This window comes from Cygnus olor, chromosome 10 (assembly GCF_009769625.2).
Source record: "Cygnus olor isolate bCygOlo1 chromosome 10, bCygOlo1.pri.v2, whole genome shotgun sequence".
NCBI lineage: Eukaryota > Metazoa > Chordata > Aves > Anseriformes > Anatidae > Cygnus > Cygnus olor.
The window spans coordinates 12,890,319-12,910,254 of NC_049178.1; the positions used below are offsets into that span (position 1 = coordinate 12,890,319).

The 19,936-nt window shown below is 66.4% G+C and overlaps 1 protein-coding gene across 10 annotated transcripts; it reads left to right on the forward strand.

The window, feature by feature from the left end:
- Positions 1–65: 65 nt before the first annotated feature.
- Positions 66–19,745, forward strand: USP19 (ubiquitin specific peptidase 19). Of its 10 annotated transcripts, none has more exons than XM_040568664.1 (27): positions 66–216; positions 2,507–2,751; positions 4,426–4,482; positions 5,584–5,712; positions 6,246–6,379; positions 6,715–7,122; positions 7,496–7,763; positions 7,862–8,018; positions 8,125–8,196; positions 8,694–8,809; positions 9,112–9,326; positions 9,556–9,757; positions 9,837–9,970; positions 10,082–10,240; positions 10,328–10,438; positions 10,620–10,730; positions 10,878–10,979; positions 11,319–11,459; positions 11,630–11,748; positions 12,333–12,470; positions 12,558–12,922; positions 13,582–13,692; positions 14,208–14,424; positions 14,736–14,888; positions 14,982–15,145; positions 15,232–15,410; positions 19,492–19,745. In XM_040568664.1, exons 2-27 carry the CDS (start codon positions 2,643–2,645, stop codon positions 19,630–19,632), a joined length of 4,212 nt encoding a protein of 1,403 aa, XP_040424598.1. In that variant the 5' UTR covers positions 66–216; positions 2,507–2,642; the 3' UTR covers positions 19,633–19,745. The 10 variants fall into 10 exon arrangements, with proteins under 10 accessions (XP_040424598.1, XP_040424600.1, XP_040424589.1 ...); XM_040568666.1 differs by having other exon boundaries at positions 9,118–9,326; XM_040568655.1 differs by lacking the exon at positions 19,492–19,745 and adding an exon at positions 17,137–18,257.
- The last annotated feature ends 191 nt before the right edge of the window (positions 19,746–19,936 follow it).

Sequence of the window (19,936 nt, forward strand, 5' to 3'; positions counted from 1 at the left end):
GGAGGGGGGGGGGCGGTCGCAAGGGGCCGGACCGGCGGCGGGCCCCGGGGCTCCCGTCACGTGACTCCGCCACCATCCCTTCCCCTGCGCTCCCTCGTCACGTGGGGCCGCCCGCCGGCTTCCGGAAGTGCGTCACGGGCTCGGGCCTGTCTCCGGAGCGGGGCCCGCTCGGAACTTCGGTGCCAGCCGCGCGGGGCGGGGCGGAGCGGCGGGGCCGTGAGTGGGGGCGGGGCGGGGCCGGCAGCGGGACGGGACCGGCACCGGGACGGGAGGGCGGGGCGGGGCGGGCAGCGCCGCCTACTCCCCGCCGCCGGCCTCCCCCGCTCAGCCCCGGCCGGCTGCCGGCTCGGTGAGGCGCGGCCGGGGCAGGCCGCGGGCACCGGGGGGCTGCGGGAAAGGGGGAGGCCGGGCGGGGATGGGGGGGGGGTTGGGGGGGGCCGTGCCCTGCGCCGCCCCGGCCCCCGGGCGCACGGCGTGCCGGCGGGTGTGCGCCGAGCCGTTACCGGGGGCGGGGACGGGGGCGGGGGGGGGGGGGGAGGCGGCCCCGGTTCCGAGCTCGGGGTGCCGCGGGGCGCGGGGAGGGGAGGGGGGGGGGTCCCGGGGCTGCAGCCGCGCCGTGCCCGGCCGAAAGGTGCGGGGCGGAGCCGGGGGGAGGCGGCCCCGCTGCCGGGGTGTCCCCGCGTGCAGCGACGCGCCGGGAGGGTGCGCCCGGCCGACCTCCCGGTGGCGGCAGCGCCAGGAGCCCCGCGCCCGGGGCACCGGGGTGCTGAGCCCCCCCCCCCCCGCTGCGTGCTCGCCGATCGCAGAGAGCGGGAAAGGGTCCGGGATGGGGGAAAAGCCCCGTGAGAGCAACCTGCGCGAGGCGGGGGCTGCTCCTCGTTTGGCTGCTGCTCCGAGGTTCTCCCCCTAGAAGCACGAGGCGCTCAGCAGGCGCAGCTCGCCCGCGGTCGCCAAGCCCGGCTTTGGCGTTTGCCACCCTGGGAATCGCTCTGTAGCCGACCCACGCTGGCGTTAGCGGGGACTGGGGCAGGGCGGCGGCGTGCAGCGGGCGGCAGCGCCCTGCCGGAGGGCCCGGCCCCGCTCAGCCCGGCAGCGTTTGCAGCTGCCAGGTCCCTTCCGTCCCCCTGGCGCGGCCAGAACCAGCGGTGCTGCTGCCTTACAGTGAGACCCAGCGCCTTCGGGGGGTGGTGCTGCTGCTGTCCCACAGCTGCTCCCTTCCCTCTTCGGGCTAACTGCGTGGTCTTGCTCGGCATCTCCTTCCCGGGTTGTTTCAGGCCTCCCTGCTGGGGGTTTTGGGGTTGCCCGGTCAGGGGACGCTTGGCACTCGAGCTTTGGAGCTGGTTTCGGTGGCTCTTGGTGGCCGGGGCAGGTCGGCCTGAAGAGGAACGCTCTGAGCGCGGAGCCCGCCGTGGGGCCGGGCCGCTCCAGCTGCGGGGAGCGTGCCGTCGCCTCGCGCTGGGGTCTGGCGGCTGCGACTCGAGGTTTGTGGCCGCTCGTTGCCACGAGGGTTTGTGGAACACAAACGGCGCTGCCGCGTGCTCCGCCTGAGCTTCCCTGGGGGCACCCCCGAGCGGGGCTGTCGGCTCCGTGCAGGCACAGGGGTGACGGGTGACCCGCACGGGGACGGGTGCTCCCGCTGCAGGAGAGCCAGGCGCAGGTGAGCGGGGCTGGAGCAAGACGCCGTGGGGCGGCCTTCCCGGCTCTCTGCTGCCTCCGTCTCCACGGGGACGTCTCCAGGAGGCCGCGGCAGCTCTCCTCCGTCCTGAACGCCTGAAACAGAGCGGCCGGGCGCTGGGTCCTGCAGCTCGCAGACCCTGCCGGGGAGGGCACGCCCGGCCCTCTCGCCAGGCACGCCGAGCGCGGGTGTCTTGTTTCCAGCCGGGCCCTGCTGGCGCTGTCTGTAAACCCGCCGGGAGATGAATATGCAAGGTGCCGCCGTGCTGGTGGGTGGAGGGAGGAGCTCGGGCCGTGCCAGGGAGGCTTGCTTTCCTCTGGCATGGGAGAGAGAGCGTCCCAGGCCTGCTGCTTCTCCCCCCGCTTCCTTCTTAGGGCGGTTCTCTCTCCCGGTGCCGGCCTCTCACACGGGCGCCGTCTGACCGAAATAGCTGCTGACCTGCCCCGTGCCCCGAGCCGCGGGGCGGGCTGTCCCGGCTGACCCCGGGGGCCGGCTGGTGCGGCTCAGGGGCTCCCCCTCACCCCCCTGCTCCCCTGGGCGCTGTCGTAGCGGGAGCCGTGAGCGTGGCGATTGCTTTCAAGGTTCGTAAGGCGTGCCACGTGCAGAAGGCCGCTGGTCGTGTCCCGGGGGCTTTGACGAGCCCTCGCTTTGGCAGCAAGCGCCGCAGCAGCTGCGGTGGGCTGGGTGCCTGCGCCCAGCGGGGCTTTCCCCGCAGGTCACGCGAGGGCATTGGCCCCGCAGGGCCCGGCGCCGGGGCAGGGAGCGGGTCCTGATGTCGTTGGGCCTCCTCTGTCTGCTCCTCCTGCCACGCCTGCTCTCTCCTCTCTTTAGGCCACTAGTTCCTTGCCAGAGAGTTTGACCACAGAGAGTCGCCAAGATAGCTGGGCCAGGAAGAAAACGTCGCACCCCTGACCCAGACTCCATCACCGACCCCGGCGGGCCGTTTGTGTCCTCCAAACGGCTGAAGATGTCCAGTAGCACCAATGCCCCCGGCCAGAGGAGAGTGTCTCGGGGCTTGGACGACGCCACCAACAAGAAGAAGCAGAAGGATCGAGCCAACCAGGAGAGCAAGGAAGGTGAGAGCCCCCGGCTCGATGGTTTCTCGGCCCCCTGGGGTGGGGTCCCGCAGCCATCTGCCGCGGGATAAGCAGATTTAACTAATCGCTTCCTGTGGCTGCCGTAACCCTGCGACGGGATCCTCTTTGGCACGGTGTCCTCCCCGGACCCGTAACCTCCTTTCTTCGGGTGCTGCTCATCCCCAGGGATGTGAGGAAGGTCGGCTCCCTGCCCTCGGTTTAAGCCCGGGGCCGGCGGTGGCTGTTTCCAGTCACTGCCTTGGGCCGGGGGGAGCGGCACGGGGGCCTGCAGGTGCCCTCGCAGCTGGACGTTCCTCTGCTTCCCAGCCTGCGTGCCGCAGGCAGCGCCCGGGTGCTGACAGCACCCGCCGGGCGCAGAGCCTGCGGGTGGGGCTGTTGTCTCACCTTCCGTGGCGAGGCGAGGCGCGGCTCCGCCGAAACGGGCGCTCTGCAGCAATTCCTTCCCCGGCCGCTGCGTATCCGATGACAAAAAGTGCTCCGGGTGCAGGCCGCTGCGCTGGGCGGGCAGCGCCTGCGGGCAGGAGGCAGCACGGGTTCCTCCTCCAGCAGCCCCGTGGCCCTGGCAAATCGCTGGGATTCTGCGCCCGCTGCGTTCTGACTGCCGCAACCTCAAAATAACCCGGTGATTTATAGGCCAAGGTAAAAGAGCGCTTACCGAGCCCTGCTGGAACGCTGGGCTGCCCCCCCCAGGGCGAAACCCCAGGGCACGGCGAGCACGGCGCTGCTGCCTCCTCTCGCTGCGGGGGCTGTGCTGCCTCTCGGGGCACCCACACGTGGCGCGGAGGGGCTCCTGCCCTCACGGGGTGTGGGCCGTGCTGCCTCCATCCCCTTTGTGCAGGAATAACGGGGCCCGGGGCAGGCTGGCTCCACCGGCAGCCGCAGTGGTCGAGGGAGGTTTCCTGCTGCACTGGAGCCTGCCGAGGAGGGCAGGGACAGCCCTGTGGGTGCCCTGGAGTGGAGACCACAGCTCCGGTTGTCACCGGTTGTGTGCTTCAGCAGGAGGTGCTGTCACGTCGGCACCCCTGCCTGTCGCAGCACATCGCCCTGTGCGGGTGGAGCTGACCCTGAGGCGCTGCTGGCTCTCAGAGGTAATTCTGCAGGGAGCAGGGATTAGGTGTCCGGTCCTAATCGGGACCTGCCTGGTTCCCCGGCCTGAGCTGGAAGGAAGTTTCAGCCCTGGACGCTGGCAGGTTGCGCAGCAGAGGGCATGTTAAAGTGCAGCCGGGCTGCCAGGTTCTCTCCTTGCAGCAAGATTGGCTTGAGCACAACCAAACACCGGGTTCTCTGTGTAGGATCAAGGCAGAGCCTCTCCTCTGTGGCCCGGCAGAGACTTGGCAGGGCTCGCAGCCCGGTTACCACAAGCTCCGCAGCCAGACGTGCCTCGAAGCAGCGCGCTCTGCCCGGCGCAGCAAGGTTGTTTTGCTCCCGCAACGGGGCACGGCACCCGTTGTGGGGTCTGGCTTGCTGCGGGCAGGGCTCAGGGCATCGGGGGAGGTGGGAGGGGGCGGAGGAAGGAAACGAGCGGCACGTGCAGAATGGAAGTCCTGGGCAGAGGTTTGGTGCTGCGTGATCTTTGGGGTGTCGGAGTGCCCGCCCGTGCTCTGAGGTGCCAGAACGCCCGACCCACCTGCGCTCTGCTTCTCTGCCCACCAGTGTCTCGCCCTGAGCCCGAGCAGGCTGAGACCCCCCAGGAGAGGGACTCGGAGGAGGGTAAGTGGAGGTGTGCGCTGGCTGCCAGTGCATGGCCACCGAGCGCCCTTGCCGAGGGACCCGCAGCTCTCACCTTGTCGCTGCCCTGCGCTCTGGCGGTCGGCAGAACTAACCCGAGTGCTCCCTCGCCCCGGTGCTCCTCCTAACAGGGTGCAGCCTTCCCAGAGCAGGGCGCGTGTGGCGGGGAAGGGCCCTCTGCAAACGAGAGGCCCGGGGCACGTGGCAGGCGGCTCCTGGCCCGGGTGTCGCGGTGCCCCTGAGCACAGCCCCGGGATATCTTGTTGCCGGCATCCTCCCGCTGGTTTCTGGGCGGGAAGGTCCCGGGCCATGGCACCCATCGGGTGCTGCTGATGGCTTTTGCCTTGGCTCCACGTCCCCACTTTGAGACAGACGGAGCAGGACCCCATCGTACCGCAGAACGTAGAACTAAACCAATTGGAAACGAAGGAAATGTCAGCTTTTTTTTTTTTGCCTTGGAGATTTTAGGATGCCACCTGCCAGACCTAGAGCCTGGCAGACACCTGATGGGGCTCTGTCTGCAGGGAGTGATGCTGCTGTACCGTTTTTTCCCTGGATGAGATGCTCTTGCCATGCTGGCTGGCCCACCCGTGTTTCAGCTGCGTTAAGAGCGCCTACCTGGCAGGAATACAGCGCTCCTGATGACTGCGGCTGAGCTGCCCGATTTGCATATGCAAAGGGAAGTGGCAGTTTCTGGTTGTGGTCAGAGTCCACTTGAATCCCCAGAGTAATTCTGCGGCTTCCTCGTTCCCTGGGAAAGCAGCAATCGCCCTGTAGTTGGCAGGAGCCTCCCCTTCTTCCCAGCCGTTGCGCTGCACGTGACTGGGCCAAGCCTTTCTGCCTTCTGATCTCTCTGGTTCCCGCTGGGATTCACCTGACCTGCTGCAACACGTGCTCAGGCCCTCGTTCGTGGCCTGATAAGAGCGGGTTCCAAGTGTCCCGGTTTGTTGGCATGATCTGTGTCCTCTGTGCTGACCTCCTTCAAGCAGACGTGCGTCCGGGCTCGTGCTCCCCTGCCAAGGTGCGTGCGCCGCGGCCTCGCGCCCCAGACCGAGGCGGGTAACGCTTCCCTCCCTCTTGCAGAGCTGCTGCTGGACTGGAAGCAAAATGCTGACGAGATCATTGTCAAGCTGAACTTGGGCAGCGGAGCTCTGAAGGTGGAGGACGTGGATGCTGCTTTCACCGACACTGACTGCGTGGTCAAACTGCCAGGTATGGGCAGCAGAGCAAATATTTTTCCAGCAGGGCTTGGCGTGGCTGCGGGCGAGATGTGGGGCTGATCCAGGCGAGCATAAAACCTTTCCTTCAGAGGCAATGCCCTGCTGTCAGCTGGCACTGCTTCAGCCGGGCTGATACGAGAGCAGCGTAAAAGAAGAAGGGTGGAGGGCTGGGGGGCAGGATCTGGCTTCTCTCTGCCAAGTGAACAGGTGCCCGCGGCCGTGCTGCATGCGTCTGTCCCCTGCTCGCTGGGGTGACTGAGTCGGCGCTGGGTATCCCTCGGAAAAGCGTCTGTGCCCCTGAGGGCAGGGAGACACAGGGCCTTCCCTCTGGGAAGGAGGCCAGCCAGATGTACAAAGCAAACCCGAGGAAGCTGGCATCACCCTGAAGGCTTGTGGGGTGTGGTGGCAGCCTGCCCGCAGGCTCTCTGGCTCTGGACAAGCGCTCTTCTGGCCCCCGGGGCAGGTGAAAGAGGGCCGTGGGTTGGGTGGACTGCTGCCTGAGGTGCCGTCCCTCTTTGACTGCAGATGGGCGCCAGTGGAGCTGTCAGTTCTATGAGGAGATCGAGGGCTCCTGCAGCAAGGTCCAGTGCAAGAAGGGCAACTTCCTGCAGCTTGTGCTTCAGAAGAAGATCCCGCTTCACACCTGGACCTCACTTCTGGTAAGGAGTGGGGGGAGCTCTGCCTTTTGGGGGACTGTATGGAGCCTGGCAGAGCTGGCTGAGGGTTTTGCTCCCTGCTCTTGAGCTGCCCTTGCCCAGGGAGCACTCTGGGGCACGTCCTGCATCCCTGTGCTGCACGGGGGCATTAAGCCCGCTGCCTCTGTCCCGGGGAGCGGGTGGTGGTGTGCCCCTGGCATGCCTGCCACAGCCTCCAGGTTCTGGAGCAGAGCCCTGGTGCGCCCTGGGAAGGGGGAGCGAGGGTTAGGTTCTGGCAAAGAGCGAGAGAGGCACTGCTGCCTGGATGTCTTCCCATTGTGCTGCACTGCTTTTCACAGAAGAGAAGGAAGGATGGATCCAAAGAGCTGGCCAAAGGGGCCGTGTGCTGGGAGAACGGGAAGGAGAAGGCTGCTGCTGCGGAGCTGGCCCCCGAAGAGCCCCGGGCTGAAAGCACAGAGCCACCGAGGTCCCGGCGGGAGCCCTCCAACCCCAAGCGCGCTCAGGGAAGAAGCGAGGCCCTGGGAGGGAAAAGCCCAGCCAGCCCAGGGACGCAGAGTGGCCCCAGCGCCAAGCGGGCAGTTTACCTCAAAGTGGCTCCAACCGAAGAAGAGCCGAATGCCAGAGTCACCGGCAGCGTGGAGCCCAGCAAAGGGCACGGCGGGAGGGCAGGCAGCCGTCGCAACGGCAGAGCCAGCCAGGGCGAGGCACCCACGGCCCTGGCTGACCTCACGCCACCACTGGAGAAGGTACCTGAGGACCTGGCTGACCCGTGCTCCATCAGCCTTCGTGTAGAGACACGGCCCTGCGGGATGAGATGGGCTCCTGGGCGCCTTGGGTGGTGCTGAGGGCTGCTGGGTGCCTGGCTGTGGTGGAGGATGGGGCGAAATACAGTCCAGGACCTGGTAACTAACACTGCCACAGGCACAGGGAACCTGCAATCGCTGGGCTGAGGCCGTGGAGCTAAGGGGTCCAAGCGGGGCAGGTGGGATGTGTGGGCACGGTGAGGCTGTGCCTGCCTGGCTGATGGCAGCGGGCTGCGGAGAGGAGTTGCGGTGGGTTGGCTGGGGCAGCATGGGAGCGAAGTTGTCTCTTCTTCACCGCTTCCTTTTTCCTTGAAAGGCTGTGGTTTTGGCCAAGGAGACCGTTCCCGTGGAGATGCCGCCTCTTGCAGCCACCACGGAGGTGTTCCCCCACCGTGTTGCCACCTGTGTGGAGAAGAGAGTCCTGCCACCGAGCAGCCCCGCCGAGGCCTCGCGGGGCCGGGACTGCGCGTCCGTCCTGGGAGAGAGCTCCAAGGCCATCCCTGCAGCCACCCCTCCCCTGGGCAGAGACGGTGAGAAGAGGGACTGGTCCAAGGACGACGTGGCTCTGGAAGCAGCAGCTGATGGTGAGTGGCTGGAGCCCACGGGTGTCCCTGGGCTGGTCTGGTTGGGAAGGCCGTGCTTGCAAGGAAGGTAACCTCTCTCCACGGCTTTCCTTGCTCAGAGCCAGAGCCTTTTGTGAGCCTGACCTTTGTCAAGAATGACTCGTATGAGAAGGGCAATGACCTGGTGGTGGTGCACGTCTACGTGAAAGAGATTCACAAGGAGACTTCCAAGGTTTTGTTTCGGGAGCAAGACTTCACATTGGTGTTCCAGACGAGGTACGAGCGCGCCTTGGGATGGCACCAAGCTGTCGCGGAGCTCCTGGCAGCAGCCAGGCTGCTCTGTTTGTTCACCTCTTCTCACTTGCTTCTGATTTCTTTGCAGTGACGTAAACTTCCTTCGCCTCCACCCTGATTGCGGGCCCCACACGGTGTTCCGGTGGCAGGTGAAGCTCAGGTATGGTCCCAGATTTCCAGCTAATACCGGGGTGAGGGAGCTGAGAGCTGGAGCAGGAACCGGTCCCAGCTGGCCGGTCTGTGCAGGACACGCTCGCTTCTGCACCTGGGCTCACAGCCACGTTCTGCGTTTCTCACACGGTGCTGCGCCAGGTGCTCCAAACCTGGGATGGTTGCAGAGAAGGAAATCCCGGCGTTTCCATGCCTGCAGTCTTCCCACGGCCTGATCTGGAGCTCTCGTGGGCAGAGCCAGACCAGCCTGTGTGCTCTTGGGGTGGGGTGTCCTGTTAGAGCGGGAAGTGGAGCCAGGCAGAACAGAGCTGTCGGGAAGGGGGCCCTCTGTGTGCCTGGGCTCGGGGGTGTCTGCCCTGCTTCGTGGAGCCGCCCTTGGGGTTGACGCTAGTTGGGAGGCTGTGGCCCTACCCGACAGAGGCTTTTTAGCATCTTTGAAGCTGCCGGGGTGTCTGGGGAACTCCTCACTTGCTGCCTGTTTTTCAGGAACCTTATTGAGCCGGACCAGTGCACGTACAACTTCACAGCGTCTCGCATTGATGTCTGCTTGAAGAAACGCCAGAGCCAGCGCTGGGGCGGGCTGGAGGCTCCGGCCACACGAGGTCTGCACCCTGCCTTCCCCTTGTCTTGCCCGTCTGCTGTGCCCTGGTGCCTTCCTCACTGCCAGCAGTGCCTGTGTGGCACCGGGTCCTCTGGCACAGGGTTGTGGGGAGGGAGAGGGATGAGTGGGTGCGGGGCAGGTGAGCCAAGTGCTGGGGAAGGGCACTGCTGCTCCCCGCCCTCACTGGGAAGAGGGGTGGGCGAGAGCCTGTGTGTGTGTGTGAGCATGGGCCGAGCAGCTCAGCCCTGCCGTGGGCAGCTTGTGGTGCTGCTAACCACAGGCCCACCCTTCCCCCTTTTTAAGGTGCAGTGGGTGGTGCAAAGGTTGCCATGCCTACAGGCCCTACCCCTCTGGATAAGACCCCCCCAGGCAGTAACCAGCACCCCCTGTCCAGCAAAGAGGAGGCCCGAGCCAGCGACAAAGAGAAGCCACGCGTCGAGGATGGGGGTCTGGACGGTGTGGCAGCCCGTACAGCCCCAGAACACGTGGCAGTGAAGCAAGAACCTCACATCCCCTCGGTGAGTGGGGCTGTGCCGTGTTTGACCTGGCTGGGGGGGAAGTGGGGGGCCGCTCAGAGCTGACAGAGCTGGGGACAGCAGTTGTCCTGGCTGTCCTAATCCTGGTGGGAGATGGTGCGGTGGCTCCAGACCAGCCCTGTCTGAGGGGTGCCTTGGTTAGTCAGGTTCCTGCGGTGTTCCCAAAGACCCCTGGCGCACGGCACCCTCACACCCAGCTCTGCTTTGACAGCCCAAACCGACCTGCATGGTGCCCCCGATGACGCACAGCCCCGTGAGCACCGAGAGCGTGGAGGATGACGAGGACGAGGACGAGAAGAAGAAGGTGTGCCTGCCCGGCTTCACGGGGCTGGTGAACCTGGGCAACACCTGCTTCATGAACAGCGTCATCCAGTCGCTGTCCAACACCCGGGAGCTGCGCGACTACTTCCACGGTGAGCACACGCCTGGAGCCCAGCAGAGCCCAGCCCCTCGGACAGCGCAGCCACCCTCGCTCTCCTCCATCTCTTACAGATCGGTCCTTCGAGTCGGAAATCAACTACAACAACCCGCTGGGGACAGGGGGCCGCCTGGCCATCGGCTTTGCCATGCTGCTGCGGGCGCTGTGGAAGGGCACGCACCATGCCTTCCAGCCCTCTAAGCTGAAGGTAGGCACCAAAGCCCCACAGGAGCTGCTGGGCGCCCTTCTCTGCGAGCCGGGTGGGTGCAGGCAGGATTTGTGCGTGGGGCAAGCAGGGCTGACGGCTGTGCTCCCCCAGGCGATCGTGGCCAGCAAGGCCAGCCAGTTCACTGGCTACGCCCAGCACGATGCTCAGGAGTTCATGGCCTTCCTGCTCGACGGCCTGCACGAGGATCTCAACCGCATCCAGAACAAGCCCTACACAGAGACCGTTGACTCGGATGGGAGGCCCGATGAGGTAAAGATGCCCCTGGGAGCACTGGGTGCTGCACAGCGGCCCTGTCCCCTGTGATTCAGGGCAGTGCTGAGCCCTTTCTCCCTGCAGGTGGTAGCTGAGGAGGCTTGGCAGCGACACAAGATGAGGAATGACTCCTTCATTGTGGACCTCTTCCAGGGCCAGTACAAATCCAAGCTGGTGTGCCCAGTCTGTTCCAAGGTAGGGCAGCTCCGGAGGCTCTGCCTCTGTCCTGGCTGTACCGCAGGCTCCAGCCCCAACTCGTAGACCCTCAGAGCACAAGTCACAGGGCAGGGCCAGATCTCAGGCCTGCTGGGACCGCTGCCCTGCTGGTCTCAGCCACAAGCAGTTCCCAGTACTGAGTGTGCTTTTGTGCCTGCAGGTGTCCATCACCTTCGACCCCTTCCTGTACCTCCCCGTGCCCCTCCCCCAGAAGCAGAAGGTGCTGACCGTCTACTACTTTGCAAAGGAGCCGCACAAGAAACCTGTCAAGGTAAAGGACCCCGGCCGTCCTGGGGAGGTAGCCTGAGAGGGCTCTTGGAGGTGCCACATGTCCGTGCCAGTGGGCTGAGCCTCGTGCGAAGCCAAGGCCCGCGTGCCTTGGTGCGGCATTACTAGCGGGGCGCTTTCTTCGTGGCAGTTCCTCGTGAGCATCAGCAAGGAGAACTCCAGTGCCATGGAGGTACTCGACTCGGTGGCACACAGCGTGCGTGTGAAACCAGAGAACCTGCGCCTGGCAGAGGTGAGAGGGCTCCAACTGGCCAGCAAGCCGTGCGCTGCTCTTCTGGGTGCCCCTGGGTCACCCACAGAAAGTGTTGCCATCAGCAGCCCCTTTTCCACGGGGGAGATTTTGTCCACGGGTGGCAGTGTCATGCGCTGGGTGCTGCCAGGCAGATCCCTGCTCAGCAGGGCTGGGCCACTGCAGTGGGGCAAGTGGTGCCACCTTGGTGGGGTGGTGCTGCTGTCCCCACAGTTCACGGGGGGGCTCAGGTCTGTGGATTCCTCGGGAGAGGAAGAGCAGGGCAGCCCTCTGAGCACGAGGCAGCCCTCACGTGGCCCCGTTCCACTGCTTTCCTGGCAGGTGATCAAGAATCGCTTTCACCGCATGTTCCTGCCGTCCCACTCGCTCGACACTGTCTCCCCCACGGACCTGCTGCTCTGCTTCGAGGTGCTGTCCCCAGAGCTGGCCAAGGAGCGGGTCGTGGAGCTGCAGGTCCAGCAGGTAAGCAAGCGGAAGATTAGGACTGCTGGGAGGCACTCAGGGAGGCTGAAGGGGGTTGGGGAGAGCAGCAGAAGGGCTTGCACAAAGGGGTGACATACCAAGGGCCTGCCGAGGCTGCCTTACCCTGCCCGGGTGCCCTCCCGTGCCCAACGGGGTTCTTCCTCCTGCAGCGTCCGCAGGTACCCAGCGTCCCCGTCGCCAAGTGTGCAGCCTGCCAGAAGAAGCAGCTGTCGGAGGAAGAGAAGCTCAGGCGCTGCACGAGGTGCTATCGAGTCGGTTACTGCAACGTGTGAGTTGGCTTGGTGCCCGGCAGGGAGGGAGGGAGGGTCTCCTGCTGCGATGGGTGGGACGGGAGAGCTCAACCCACGGGGAGGAGGTGGGATGGGCCCGGCCTTTGGGAAGGATGTTACAAAAGATACGCCGGTAATTAAAACCGACCCACATAAATAAAAAACTTATAAAAATACTTGAAATGGTGAAGATAATGCTGATAATCCCTGGTCATTTTCATCCAATTTCCAAGATTTTGATGTGGGAAATCTTAACATTAGCACTTCTTAAAAACATTCTGAATATATTAAACTTATCTACAGGATAATTAGCAAAATCTATAAAGTATAGATTATTATACAAAGAACAGATATAAAAAAAACACCAATCCACCTGAAACTCGAGGACAATATAATTCTTAGCCAAAGTAATGAACAGCAAAACAACAAATTCCTCTTTTTAGAGTTTCATGTATTGGCAAGAAAATTGTTCTCTGAGCGCCCCCCTCACCCCAGGTGCACCCCTCCAGCCCTGCCGAGCTCCCGCTGGGCTCCTGCCGGGCTGGTTGCAGACGCTGGGCTCATGGGGCTGTGTGTGTTACAGGGCATGCCAGAAGACGCACTGGCCAGACCACAAGGCTTTGTGCCGCCCTGAGAACATCGGTTTCCCCTTCCTCATCAGCGTGCCGGAGTCCCGCCTCACCTACGCCCGCCTGGCCCAGCTGCTGGAGGGCTACGCAAGGTGAGGGGACAGGGAAGGGGGGTGCTTCTACCTGACCCCAGCCCAGCCCCGTGCCTGGCCGGCTGTGACCGTCCCCTCCTTGCCCAGGTACTCGGTCAGCGTGTTCCAGCCTCCCTTCCAGCTGGGACGGATGTCGCCAGAGCAGGGGCTGCAGCCGCTGCTCCCCGACAAGCTGGAGCCCCTGGCCAAGAGCAGCTGCACAGCCGCCACCTCTGCCCCCGAGCTGGGGGACGGGGACAGGGCGTCCGGCCTCCTGCAGGAGCCCCCGCTCTCGCCGGCCGTGCCCGAGCTGCATCCAGAGCTGGGTGACAGCAGCACCGTCCGCAGCAAGGTCCTGGCAGCCAGGAGTTCCCTGCTGAGCTTGGATTCCGGCTTCTCCGAGCACGTGGAGTCGCAGGGCGACAGCTGCTGCGAGAAGGAGCCGTCCTATGAGAGAGCCCTCAAACCCGAAGGTAAGAGGTGCTGCAGCGCTAACCCTCTCTGTGCCAGGAGCCCGGACGGCCCCCTGGCAAGGCAGGGAGCGATTCTCCTTCCTTCCTGCGGTGGGACGTCGCCCCATCTGTTTTCTCCGTGTGACTTGGTCCGGAGGCCCCTGCAGACATCCTGGAGGCCGTGGGAGCCGTGTTTTGGCTGCGCTGCCCCACCTGGAATGCCTGCCAGCCCACGCTCTGCCTTGCCCTGGCAGGGCCCGTGCGGCAGAGCAAAGACCTGACTTGGGAGGAGGCTGGGCTGCTGTGGGAGGGGCGGGGAGGCAGGGGCTGCCAGAGTCCGTGGGAGGCTGAGCCCCTCGGGGCTGTGAGCGCCTCGTTTCCCTCGCTCTGACTCAGCTGCACGGGAGCAGCCTCTCGCGCTTGGCCGCCCGGCTGTCACGTTTCCAGACACTCGTCTCAGGATGGCAGCAATGTGCAGAGAAGGGGCAAGGCAGGCAGGCAGAGGAGCGCGGCTTGCCAGGGGCAGGCGCCTGCTAAAAATAGTCAAGGACACTGGGCACGTGGTTGTGTCCCTGCAAGGCCGTAGCATGTGAGGTGGGGGTGGGGGCACTGCAAATTCTTGGCCCCTACGCAGGGCGGGCAGGCAGTGCCACCGAAGATCTGTCCCTGCCTGTCCGCAGCTGCCATCCCTGGGTACCAGCACACTCCAGACTCGCTGAGCGCCCGAGCCACGCAGTTCTACATCAACAAGATCGATGCTGCCAACAAAGAGTACAAGCTGGAAGATAAAGGTGAGCCCAGAGCCCTGGGGAGATCGATTTCTTCCCTCGTGGCCTCTGGCGGAGTAGTGGTGGATCTTCCTGGCCAGGGAGCGAGAGGCTCCTGGGCCAGAGAGCCGTTGGTCTCAGGACAACAAAAGCTGCGTCTGGCACGGGAGCTGCTGCCTGCTCCCTGGAAGCTCTTCTCAGGCACGATGTGTCTGTTCCCCTGAGAAATAGACCTGTTCCCCTCAACCCCCTGCACCCACAGAGGGACGGTGATCTCTGTGGCTGGGTCACCAGTCTGAAGAGATGCTGGTCACGTAGACGCTGCTGAGAGTGGTTCTCACGCTGGCTGTGGGGTGCTGCCACCCTGGGCTGGGGAACCTGGCAGAGCAGCGGGGGCGCCTGGCAGGGACGCTTGTGTCCTCCTGGCCCTGCTGCGTGTTTGTTCTATCGAGCCGGGCTGGGCAAGACTGCTCCTAGTCCAGGCAAGGTGGCGCGGCCTGGCCGGGGGGCAGGTGTGTGAGGTGTGCGCCCCCTGACAGGTGACGCCCCCCTGGAGCTGGCAGACGACTGCTCCCTTGCCCTGGTGTGGAAGAACAACGAGCGCCTCAAGGAGTTTGTGCTGGTGGAGTCCAAGGAGCTGGAGTGCGTGGAAGACCCGGGCTCAGCCAGCGAAGCAGCGCGGGCTGGCCACTTCACCCTGGAGCAGTGCCTCAACCTCTTCACCAAGCCCGAAGTCCTGGCCCCGGAGGAAGCGTGGTGAGGAAGGCGGCGCAGCGGGTTCCAGCCTGCGGGCCCAGGCAGCGGCGGGGGTTTCCCGGGAGCTGCCCGCTCCTGCACGCCCTTTCTCCTGGCAGCCAGGAATGCTGGGCTGTGTGCTGGGGAGGGAGGCCAGGAGCCAGCAGGGAGCCACGCCAGCGCTCCGCGGGGCCGCGCTGGCCTGCCCCTGGCAGGGGAGGCGGAGATGTCCCTCGCTGCTCCCCCAGATCCACGCGTGGGGGAGCGTGGCGCTGGGCTCAGACTCCCGAGGCTCTCCCCACGTCGGTAACGAGCACGTGTGCTTCCCGCAGGTACTGCCCCAAGTGCAAGCAGCACCGCGAGGCCTCCAAGCAGCTGATGCTGTGGCGCCTGCCCAACGTCCTCATCATCCAGCTCAAGCGCTTCTCCTTCCGCAGCTTTATTTGGCGGGACAAGATCAACGACATGGTGGACTTCCCCGTCCGGTGAGAGCTCGGGGGGCGAGGCGCCGGGGATGGCACTGCGTGCGCTGCCCCGCTGCCTGGCCTCTCCCTGACCGTCCCCGCGTCCCTCCCTAGGAGCCTGGACCTGAGCAAGTTCTGCATCGGCCGGAAGGGCGAGCAGCAGCTGCCCATGTATGACCTGTACGCTGTGATCAACCACTACGGAGGCATGATCGGCGGGCACTACACGGCGTACGCCCGCCTGCCCAACGACAAGAACAGCCAGCGCAGTGACGTGGGTGAGGATCAGCTGCCCTCGCCGCCCCCCCCCCCCTTCTCCTGCAGCTGGGGACGGTCTCCTTGCTTAACCCTTCTCTCCGCTCAGGCTGGCGGCTCTTCGATGACAGCACAGTCACCACCGTGGACGAGAGCCAGGTGGTAACCAGATACGCGTACGTCCTCTTCTACCGACGGAGGAACTCTCCTGTGGAGAGACCCCTGCCAGGCCACCCCCCAGACCACCGAGCCGAGCGCACCCCCTCTGCCGAAGCTGCTGCCAGTCAGGTGAGAGCTCGCGTCCCTCCCAGCGCCGATGGAGCCGCAGAGCCTTGAAAACGTGCATGTGCCCGCCTGCAGGGCCCCGCGGAGCCTGGCGCAGTCGTGGTTTGGTGCCTGCCTCTCCTTGAGACTGAAGAGCTTGTGCCAACTGGGCTTTGGGGTCTGACTTGTCCTGTTGTGGCCGTGATCTTGGGACGGGCGCATCCCGAAGGGATGGTGGGAGAGTTGGTTCCAGCCACCGGGGTGGGAGTGCTGGTGGGAGGGCACAGAGCTGCGCTGTGGCGTCAGAGGCAGGAGGGAGCCGTGCCCCACCGGGCTCTGTGCCGGGAAGGACTGAGAGCAGCGGATCAGGAACTGGCTGCGTCAGGAAGTACAGCCTCCTCGGGGCAGGGTGGGGGATGCTTTCTGCTGGGACCCAGCCCAGGGCCACGCTGGGTGCAGAGAAGGCAAATGCCAGCACCCAGCCAGAGGCCTGCAAGCCTCCGCAGGGTGCTGAGGAGAAACCTGCCAGAGCGAGCTGTGCTGCAGGACGGGCTGGGAGGGGTGGGCACTTCCAGCACGTACCAATGGGGACCGGTTGGACTGTTCTCTGCCGAAATGTCAAGAAAAACAAAGGCCCGGGCTGGGGGTGCAGCGCGTTGCCTGCCTGCCAGGCTCCCCTGGGTCGCTGTGCTGCAGCCCTTCCCACTGCGCCGGCCCCCTGGGGGCTGAGGACAATGCTTGGCTGTGGCACAGCTGAACGCGTGCGCCCCTTGGGGCTTTCTTGACCAGCCCGGGCTGCCGTCACGCAGCCGTGGGTTGGGCGGCCCGGCTCTTCCTTCCCAGCCGGGGCCCGGAGCTGCCCGCCTATGGGGCCAGGGTGGGGCTGCTCCTGTCCCGGGGGCTGTGCGCGCCCTGGAGCTGCCCCACGCGCTGCGGGTGGCCTGGGTCAGGGCAAGGCTGCTCCACGCGTCCTGCGCCGGCCGTGGGAGGCTGGGAGGCCCCCGCGGTGCCGGGGATCACCGTGTGCCCCGCAGCCCCACGGCTCATCGGATCCTCCCGGGGCCCATCGGGGCGCTGGCAGCGCCGGATCCGGCGCGGTGCTGGCGTGCGTTGGATCCTGCTGGGGCTGAGCGGGTCCCCGACCCCCTGGGACCACGCGCACCTTCCCGAGTGCCCTCGGAGACCTGCGTCCTGATTGGCTGCCCGCGTGATCACCGGCACAGGGAAGGGCTGGGCTGCGATTGGCTGCCTGCAGGAATCACCTGGGAAGCTGGGCTGCGATTGGCTCTCGAGGGATCCCCACCTGCCGAAGGAGAGCTGGGATTGGTTGTGCCGCCGCCGCGCCTCCTGCTCCTACCCCGAGCTGCGCCCCCATTGGCCGCCCTCTGAACAATCCCGTTGGGATCACCACAGCCGGCCTCCCATTGGCTGCTGCCCGCCCCCTCGCCTGCCTGGATCCACCAATAGCAGAGCTCCAACTCCACCGGGATCCAGCCGCCGGCTCCCCGCGGCCCTGCGAAGACGCCGCCCGGCAGCCCCCCGCCGCCCCCCCTGCGCCCAGCGGAGCCCGGCTGCGCCGCGAGCACCGGCAGCCCCGAGGAGTTGCAGGGGCGGGCGCGACCGCGCTGCATGGGGAGGCGGGCTGGTGGGGCACGGGACTGGGCTCGCAGGCAGCCGCCTGCCCCGGGGGATGGCGAGGGGTGTTGCCCGTTGTGTTCTCCAAGTGCTGACGCAGGTTTCCACATCGCAGGCTTCTCTGATCTGGCAGGAACTGGAGGCTGAAGAACAAGAGCTGCAGCTCGAGGCTCCCCAAAGGCCTGCAAGAAACTCCTGGAGGCCCCGTGGCCAGAAGAGGAGTCCGGGCACCCCCCAGCACCCAGACGAAGGCTGCATCAGATACTTCGTCCTGGCCACCACGGCCGCAATCGTGGCTCTCTTCCTCAACGTGTTCTACCCGCTCATTTACCAGACCCGCTGGAGATAGGCACGGGCACGTAGCCAGCTGCAGGAGCAGGGCCGCCGGGGCACGCGCCGTGCCAGGACACCGCGCGACGAAGACGTCAGGCGGCAGGACAGAGCCCTCCGGGAAGGACTCGCGCGCTGAGGGCACGATCGGGCCTCGCCGAGGGAAGCGTGGGGCCGTCGGCTCCTGCCTGTCTGCTCTGGCATCTCCTGTGCCAGCTGGCACGGCCGCCTGGCTGGCCCGCAGCCGTGCCAAGGCACAGCCCGGAACCAGGATCCTCTCAGCCCTCCCTCGCCCTGGCTGCCTGCTCGGAGCGGGGCTGGCCCCACGGGTATGTGCCGCTCAGGAAGGGACAGTGCCGCTGCCCCGGGGAACGTCGCCTGTCTCCGCTCACCTCCTGGGAACGAGCAGTGCCCTGCTGCGAGGACAGGATGCCCTGACCCGGTTGCTGGTCCAGCTGCGCGTGCTGCTGTGCTGCTTCAGGAGCCTCGTGTTCTCCAGAGCTGGCACGAGACGTGTCCCCCGGGCCACGGTTGTCCCTTGTGCTGAGGCTGGATGGGCTTGTCACCAAGGGCTTATGTACTTCCCTGCTCAACCGGAGAGCTCAGCAGCACCCAGGCAGCCCTGGGGGAGCCTGGCAGACCGCGCTGGGCCACCTGCGGCAAGCACGGACCTGCGGGGGCTGCACCTGCCTGCGTCCAGGGGGGCCAGGTCTCTGCTGCATGCACGGCCTGGCGTGGGGCCGGGGGCAGCGCCTCGGTTCTGAGGGGCCGGTGCTGCGGGAGAGGCGTGGGGTCGGGGCGAGCAGGTAGGACCCAGGCTGCAGGAGGGCGGTGTCTCGCGGCCGTGCTGGCAGCGTCGCTCTCCTGCGTGCTGCGGGGGGTGTTAATAAAGGCAGGTTTTCCAAAGAGACGTGGCACCCCTCTCCTGTGTGATGGCAGCCCGGCTCCAGGCAGGGGCTGTGTACCTGAGCCAGCTCCAGCACCCCAGCAGGTGCCCGTGCCCTCCCTCTGCTGGTGTTCCTCTCCAGCCCCCTGTGCTGGCCCCATGGCCCCAGCCGGTGCAGGAGCCCTGCCCTAGGCTCTGCCGGGTGCAGCAGGCTCCGGGCACAGCTCTGCCTGCCCCTGCCCTGGGGCCCTGCCCGTGGGGCAGCAGCTGCGGCACGTGCAGGCCGCTGGGCGCCTGGCGGGGCCGGCGGCGCGCTGTCCCGCGGGGCTGGGACAAGGGCTGCAGCGCCGGCGGTGTCTGACATTGAGACGTGTTGCCCTTGGCTGAGCGTTGCTCGGGCGTGTTTGGGTTTGAGAGGTGACTTCAGAGCCCTGTGACTTCCTTTTCCGTCTCTGCTGCTGTCCTGGCGGCAGTGCCCTTGGCTGTCTCAGGAAGGATGCTCAGCAGGAGCACAGTTCTCCCGGGCTTCTGCCTGGGGCCCCTTCCTCACAGGAGAGGGGGGGCTTGAGCCGGGCTGCGGGGCCCCCACGGCTCCTCCCCCCCCCCCCCTCAGTCCCACGCCCCTCCTGCAGCTCCCCACGCGCGGGTCCCAGCCCGGTGAGCGCTGCGGTCAGGAGCTGCTTGTCCTGGAACAGTCGCCTCATTGTCTGCTGCCCCGGGGCCGGTGGCTTCCCCTGCGCGCCCACGGCGTTGGCCTCGTGGGGCTGAGTCAGCGCCCGGCGCCTCTGGGGTGACCTCTGCTCCTGCTGGGGCTGGAGCCCGGGGCTTGGGGCCCCCTGCCTGCGCCTGCCTGCCCCCGGGGTGAGGGTCCTGGCTCCGGACGCCCTCTGAAGCCCCGCACCGTGTGTGAGACCCAGGCAGGGGCCGGCACCCGCCCCGTGGCTCGCTGCTGCTGGCCCCGTGCCGTGCTGGGACGCTGCTCTGCCCGGCCCACGCCGCGGCAGCCCGGGGGCAGCGGTGCTGGACAGGGCGAGGCAGCAGTGCCGGGGCTGGGCCGAGCGTGCCGCAGCCTGGCTCTCCTCGCTTGGGCAGGTCTCCGGGGCTGCTCCGGGCTCGGTGCCTTCCCCCCTGCCCCGCTTCGCGGTGCCGCCGAAGCCCAGGAGCCGCTCTGCGGGGCCTTTGCCGGGAGCGAGGCGGGAGGAGAGGGGCAGGCAGCGCCCCGCTCTCCAACTCACGGCCACCTTCTGCTTGCAGGGACTGACCCCGGTGCCGTTCGGATCCGGCCTGGCCCCCGAAGGAGCCCCGGCGCTGGCCGCGGAAGGCCTCCCCGAGCGTTTCGCCAGCCCCGCCGAGCGCCCGGCCCCCTCCTACAGCAGCATGGAAGAAGTCGACTAGGGCGTCGCGGGCACCCGCCCCGGGGGGTGCGGGCCGGGCCGGGCACCGGGGAGGAGGGGGGGGCGGGCAGGGGTCGGGGCTTGTCCTGCTCTCATTAAACTCGCTGAACTCTGCTCGCCTCTGCTGCCTGCTGCGTGGCCCCGGGGGCCGTCACCGTGCTGCCCCGTGTCCCCTGGGGTGCTGCGGCGCCTGCTGCTCCCCCGTGCTCCTTACGGCCCAGGGTGTCTGGTGCGCCTCGTGTCCCCTGGTGCTCCCTGGTGTCACCTGATGTCCCTCCGTGCCTCGTGGCTCTCAGCGCGCCCTG

Excerpts from the sequence above, each read along its gene's own strand:
- USP19 (XM_040568655.1), top strand. The coding sequence starts at position 2,643 with ATGTCCAGTAGCACCAATGCCCCCGGCCAGAGGAGAGTGTCTCGGGGC. Across the intron at positions 6,380-6,714 it reads ACACCTGGACCTCACTTCTG|AAGAGAAGGAAGGATGGATC; the intron begins GTAAGGAGTGGG and ends TGCTTTTCACAG. Across the intron at positions 10,980-11,318 it reads AGAACCTGCGCCTGGCAGAG|GTGATCAAGAATCGCTTTCA; the intron begins GTGAGAGGGCTC and ends CTTTCCTGGCAG.